The 5889-nt window shown below is 32.8% G+C and overlaps 1 protein-coding gene across 1 annotated transcript; it reads left to right on the forward strand.

The window, feature by feature from the left end:
• Window positions 1-1904: 1904 nt before the first annotated feature.
• Window positions 1905-2690, forward strand: LOC129962903 (KRAB-A domain-containing protein 2-like). Its single transcript, XM_056076904.1, has one exon. It carries the CDS (start codon window positions 1905-1907, stop codon window positions 2688-2690), a length of 786 nt encoding a protein of 261 aa, XP_055932879.1.
• The last annotated feature ends 3199 nt before the right edge of the window (window positions 2691-5889 follow it).

Here is a 5889-nt window from a genome sequence, read left to right on the forward strand (position 1 = left end):
AAATGAAAGCAATGCGACATGGGTTGATACAAAAGAATATTTTTAAGAATAAATAACTTTTTAAAGGTTCTATATGAAAAACTCTTTCTTATTTAAAACCCTAATTTTTAAAAAATTCTGCTGGCTGGCTAGAAGGCTAATTTAGATATCACTTGTCTGAAGAAAAACAGTGACATATTTTTGATTGTCAGAGTAGGCAACTGCCAAGTGCCATTAGATTTTCGGAGGGAGTGAGATGGAGTGAAGTTTATTAATATGATGCTATCAGCAAGTTGTAAAATAATTTTTTTTTTGGAAAATACAAATTCTATTAATTGACAAAATATCATTATTATAATGATATTTTGTCAAATTAGATTGGCCTGGTTCTTATCCGTTTCATTAAATTCACTTGGTTATTACAGTATGAAGAGATACCAAACATTTTTAAAGGATATTTAGGCATACATGGATGCTGCTCAGGCATGTGCTACTATAAATAAATAAATAAAAACATGTTCATAATGTTACTAATATAAATAAAATTAAGATAAAATAAATCATTATCATGATGGCAAGTTAAAACTGAATTGAAATGCGAAACTAAATTAACCAGTAGCTAAGCAACGATTTAACAAGAGGGCCTCTTAATATGCATTGCCCAAAGCCACAAATTTCTTAAATTCAACACTGAATAATGAATGAATTGACGTAAAACAAATCATTATTATGATGTTAAACTGTAATATATATATATATATATATATATATATATATATATATATATATATATATATATATATGCAGATTTCATTTAAAAATTGTTAGATCTCTTCAATGGAAAACTCTTTATTCTGAAAACGATATAAATGGCGCCAAATTTGTGATGAATTCACATCCTTTAAATTTAATCATTCTTCCTAAGACTAAAAATGGTTTATAATGCGATATCGTTTTACTTTTGAGCTGATGAATAAATAAAATCGCCATGTGTTCACTTCGATAATTCACCTGATGTGAATACCTTATTCATTTCTCTTTGTCCTGACTAAAACTTATCTCTCATTAACAGAACACTATTGCAAAATGCATCCCAGTGATTTTGGCATAGTAAAAATTCTTCGTTTTCTTAATACAGCATATGTATATGTTACCGTGAAAGACCGAAATCAGAGAATGTCGACCGGTGAATGTCGACAAACACCATATACGTCGGTGAAAGATTGAATACTTCATTACATTCCTGTACATTCGGACCCTCACCGGTGTATGTCGACAATCACAGATATGCTCTGGTGGAGGTCGAAAAGAGAGGAGCCGACAAAGAGGTGACTGGCTGTTTCTCGCCAAATCCTTTGTTCTGGAGGAGTCTCCCGCAAATCCTGGCGACTGGCTGTTTCCAGCCAAATCCTTTGTGCTGGTGGAGTCAGTCAGCTTTGTCAGTCTTATGCATATGCAAGGTTCGATGGTGAGAGCAAAGTTTTCTTAATTTTTTTTTCTGATTTGCTGATTTATACAGAATGGATACTGCAGTGAATCGTGATCTTTTTCTTGAAAATTTAAATGTATTAATTGCGGGTGAACTAGAAGACAATTGCTTTTATTTTTCTCGAGAAAAGTACTCTAAAATTCTTTCTGAAGTGGCTAAAACTAAGTGAAACACACCTTTGGATTACAGACGATTAAAACGTTTTGACGTTTTAAAAATTAATGATGAAGAGAAGTTAATTGTACCATTGAAACCAGGAGAAACGAATATACAGTATTATGTTACCAATGAGGAATTGTTCAGTATACTATATGAAGCTCACACCAGGATAGGCCATGGAGGAAGAACATGTATGCTTAAAGAATTGCCAAATAAATACAAAAATATTACATATGAAGTTGTAATGTTTTATTTAAATCTATGCAAACAGTGTCAAATGAAACCCAGTGCACCTAACAAAGATATTGTTGTGAAACCAATGATCAGTTCTGAGATAAACTCAAGATGTCAAGTTGATCTGATAGATCTGCAGTCAAACTCAGAAGGTGAATATAAGTTCATAATGGTGTATCAAGATCATTTAACTAAGTTTGTCCAGCTACGGCCTTTGAAAACTAAGAGGGCTGAAGAAGTAGCGTATCACGTTCTTCCAATATTTTTAACATTTGGTGCTCCAGCAATATTGCAATCAGATAATGGCAGAGAATTCAGTAATCAAGTCGTATCCGAAATATGCGCTATGTGGAAAGATGTTAAGATAGTTCATGGAAAGCCTCGTCACAGTCAAACACAAGGCTCAGTTGAAAGGGCCAATCAGGATATACAGAATATGCTAACTGCATGGATGAACGATAACAATACAAATAAATGGTCAGAAGGTTTACCCTTTGTTCAATTTGCGAAGAACACTACATACCACGAAGGAATACGCCAAAGTCCTTATGAAGCAATGTTTGGCATTAAAGCGAAAAGAGGCATAGCATCGTCTTTTTTGCCTAGCGAACAAATCGGAAGTATCGAAACTGAGGAACAACTTGAAGAAATTGCCAATACTTTTGAAACTGAAGAACAGCTTGAAGAAACTGGTAATACTTTAGAAAAAAATTTGAGCGGTGGTCAAACCGAAAACCAAATTCCAAAGAAAAATATTGAAGAGGACTTGCAATCTAACACGTCTTCACATCAAGTTCTGAATGAAAAACACGAGTTAATTTCTATATAAAGAGCGGCCGCGAAAGAGAATCTTCTACTGCAAGCAACAAAAATGCTGCGAACCTCACAAAATCAATTTCCTCCAGCTCAAATTGGCGATACTGTCCGAATACAAGTCCCTGATGTCCGAATACAAGTCCCGTGGTCATACAGATAACCGAAATGTGTTAGCGGTTGTTGTTGGAATAGAAGACTCCGACTTCTATAAACTTGCGAATGAAAATGGTACCCTCAAGCAGCTTTGCACACGTAATCAGTTCGAAATTTGTAAAGAAAGGCTCCTTTCCATAGATAAGATTTCTTTTCAAGAAATTTCGCTGAGAGAAGCAGCTGCAGCTAATTCGAGAAGCGGTGGGAAAGGCTATACACGCTGTCATTGCAAAAGGAAGTGTTCCACAAATAAATGCAGTTGTAAAAGCAAGGGCCTCTTGTGCAATTCAAAGTGTCATAATAGTTTAAGTTGTTGCAATAAATAAGATTTGATTCACATAATTTAGTAAGATTTTATTACTATTATTTTATTTTCTCATTTAGAACGTACTGTATAATTAAGCAAGTTTTTTACTTCTATTATTTTCCTTTCTCATTTTGAAAGTACTGTGTGTTTTAAGTTCTTAGTTATTCCTCTCAGAAAGAGAAGCGAAAAATTTATCGCGACTGAATTACGGAGAAAAAAATATAAATCTCGGACATGTTCAACATTCACCATTAGTGCATGGTGGATGTCGACATTCACCGGTGAAAGTCAGAAATAAGGGTATTTAGCAAATATTTCGGACACACACACCAAGCGACTATGTGTTTGTCGACATTCTCCAGATTTCGGTGTTCATATATATCATCGATAAATAGCCTCGGTAAAGAGTTCACGCAATAAATGCCATTTTACCCTCATTTTGATCATATTGAAACCTTATTTTATCCTCATTTTGATCTTATTAAATTGCTACATTACAATGACTTTATCAATAAAATTATGCAATGATTTAAATCAATTAAATTCGTGTTATCTGGTAACTATAATTCTGAATGAAACTTCTGTGTCAAAATAGCAGACAAAAAGGCGTCTTGCAAAGGCATTCTGGCGATAGCTTATGTAAAATTGCTAGATTTACACCAAAGATGTATATTTCGTAACTATCTTCACCAATGTTTGCGAAGTATAAAGGGTATTACCCAAAATCCCCATTCTATATGGAGAAAAGGGGATAAAACATTTATTGGAAAGTTTGCAAGAAAGTTTGAAGACATTTCTCGCTGGTTTTCTGAAAGCCATTAGGATACCTTCTAAAATAGTAGATTTTTTTTTAGATATTTTTAATCAGCAAATTTGGAAAGACAGAAAAATATTTAGACACTTTTCCACAACTCTGCTTTTTTTCTACTATACTGGGCTTTTCAAAAAATAATTCAGAGTTTCAGCTAAAATTTTTGATAGGAATTTCTGCTTGTATAACATATATTTAAGTGTGTAAGTACAAAAATTCTCTCAAATTGAAAAAAAAAAGTTTAAAAAATATTTTTTAATGTAAGCTTTTAAACAAATTTATTTATCTAACTAAATTACTTAACTATTTGCAACTCGTTTTTTAAATTTTTTTAAACCGATAACTTCTCTTTTTGTACTTTTCTTCTTAAATTAACATCCTTTTATATAAACACGAAAATTGAATGTTTCAGCTTTCTTGCATTCGACACCCTCCTTATTCGGCAGCAAATGCAGTAGGGATAGCCAATTCAATAAGTTAACCCTTTCTAAGGCCGTGGGAAGTATGCTTCCCACCAAATTTATCAATCTTTGCATGAAATTATGTAAGTTGGCGTAAGTTCTGATAATTTTTTTTTGAAAGGCAGAAACTTAGATGCTTCAGTTCTTTATCTTACACAAAATGATGTATCTTTGTTTGTCACTTAATTATTAATTAACCAAATTAATTAATCAAATTAAATATATCTAATAAGCTAAATGAATCCCTTTTCTTATTCTAATTCCAAGCCTAAAAATATTTTAACATAATATGTCTAGAAAAAAAATGGCCCTTTAAAGGGTTAAACCAATAAAACTGTTATATATATTTTTTCATTTTAAAGTATAATTGGTCTAGACTGAGGTATATTCAAGCGTAATAAATTAAGTCTATTTTAAATAGATGTAGGTGTAATTTTCTTTCATTTATTCTAATTTATACATAAAAAGCAAGCGGGCAGACAAATGAATATAATGTATATACGATGGTTCATTTTTATTTTATGCTACAATATAGAAATTCAAATCTAATCGTAAGCAGAAATATTTTGGCAATTATTCTTCGTGTTTTCAAATTAATACGCAATTTTTTCCCTCAAACGATAAAAAAAAATAATCGTTTTTCACCAGGTTGTTGTTGCATTTTTTTTTTATCCCGCGAATTATGAAAGCAAATCCAATTCCGAAACTTTTCATTAGCCGGAAATAAAATAAAACCGCAAAGGAAACCATCAATTTAAATTCTCGCTACCTTATTTCCATTTCTGCACAGCATGTGGCGAAGAAGAAATCCACCGTAATACGATAGGAACACAGGGCAAAAAAAATATAAAAAAATAACACTCAAATAGATAAACGCGTATGAAATAAAGATCTTGATTTTTGTATTTCAGGTTTCGCCCGCCTTATTTCGTTGCGGCGCAATTTTTGCTTAAGACCTCCAGCGACCAATTTAGCCCAATAAAGCCGCAAAACCCTCCAGCTCTTGGGGAAAATGGGAAACGGCAAGGAAAAAAAATGCTAGTTTTTGCCGAGAAGCAAAGGTTTGACACATCTTTTTCCGCGGACGTCATAAAATCGAAAAGTAGAATGGGTCTTCACCGGAAATCTGCTCTCAGGTCAAGTGGTATGGTGCGAATTGGTTTTTTTACATCCGTTATCGTTCGCAACATGGCAAATGGGAACCCATGGATGCCCATGGGAGAACAAAAAGGACTTTTAATGCTTTTGAACATAATTGATTCCCGCTCTTGTGTTACCTAGTCTCCGATATTGGAAAATCGGGTAACATTTGCAAATCCGATTGTTTTACGAAAGTTGTTTCTCTTTTTATTTTGAAATAAAAAAAAACTGAATAAAAAAAGAAGATACGTTTTTATGCAGAGAAATGGGATTTAAGGGAAATAATTTTGGGCTTGTAAAAAAAACTATCTACCTTTTTGCGTGATGTTAAATGTTTGGT

This window comes from Argiope bruennichi, chromosome 3 (genome assembly GCF_947563725.1).
Source record: "Argiope bruennichi chromosome 3, qqArgBrue1.1, whole genome shotgun sequence".
NCBI classification, from domain to species: domain Eukaryota; kingdom Metazoa; phylum Arthropoda; class Arachnida; order Araneae; family Araneidae; genus Argiope; species Argiope bruennichi.

Coding starts and splice junctions, on each gene's coding strand:
- LOC129962903 (XM_056076904.1), top strand. CDS start 1,905: ATGAAACCCAGTGCACCTAACAAAGATATTGTTGTGAAACCAATGATC.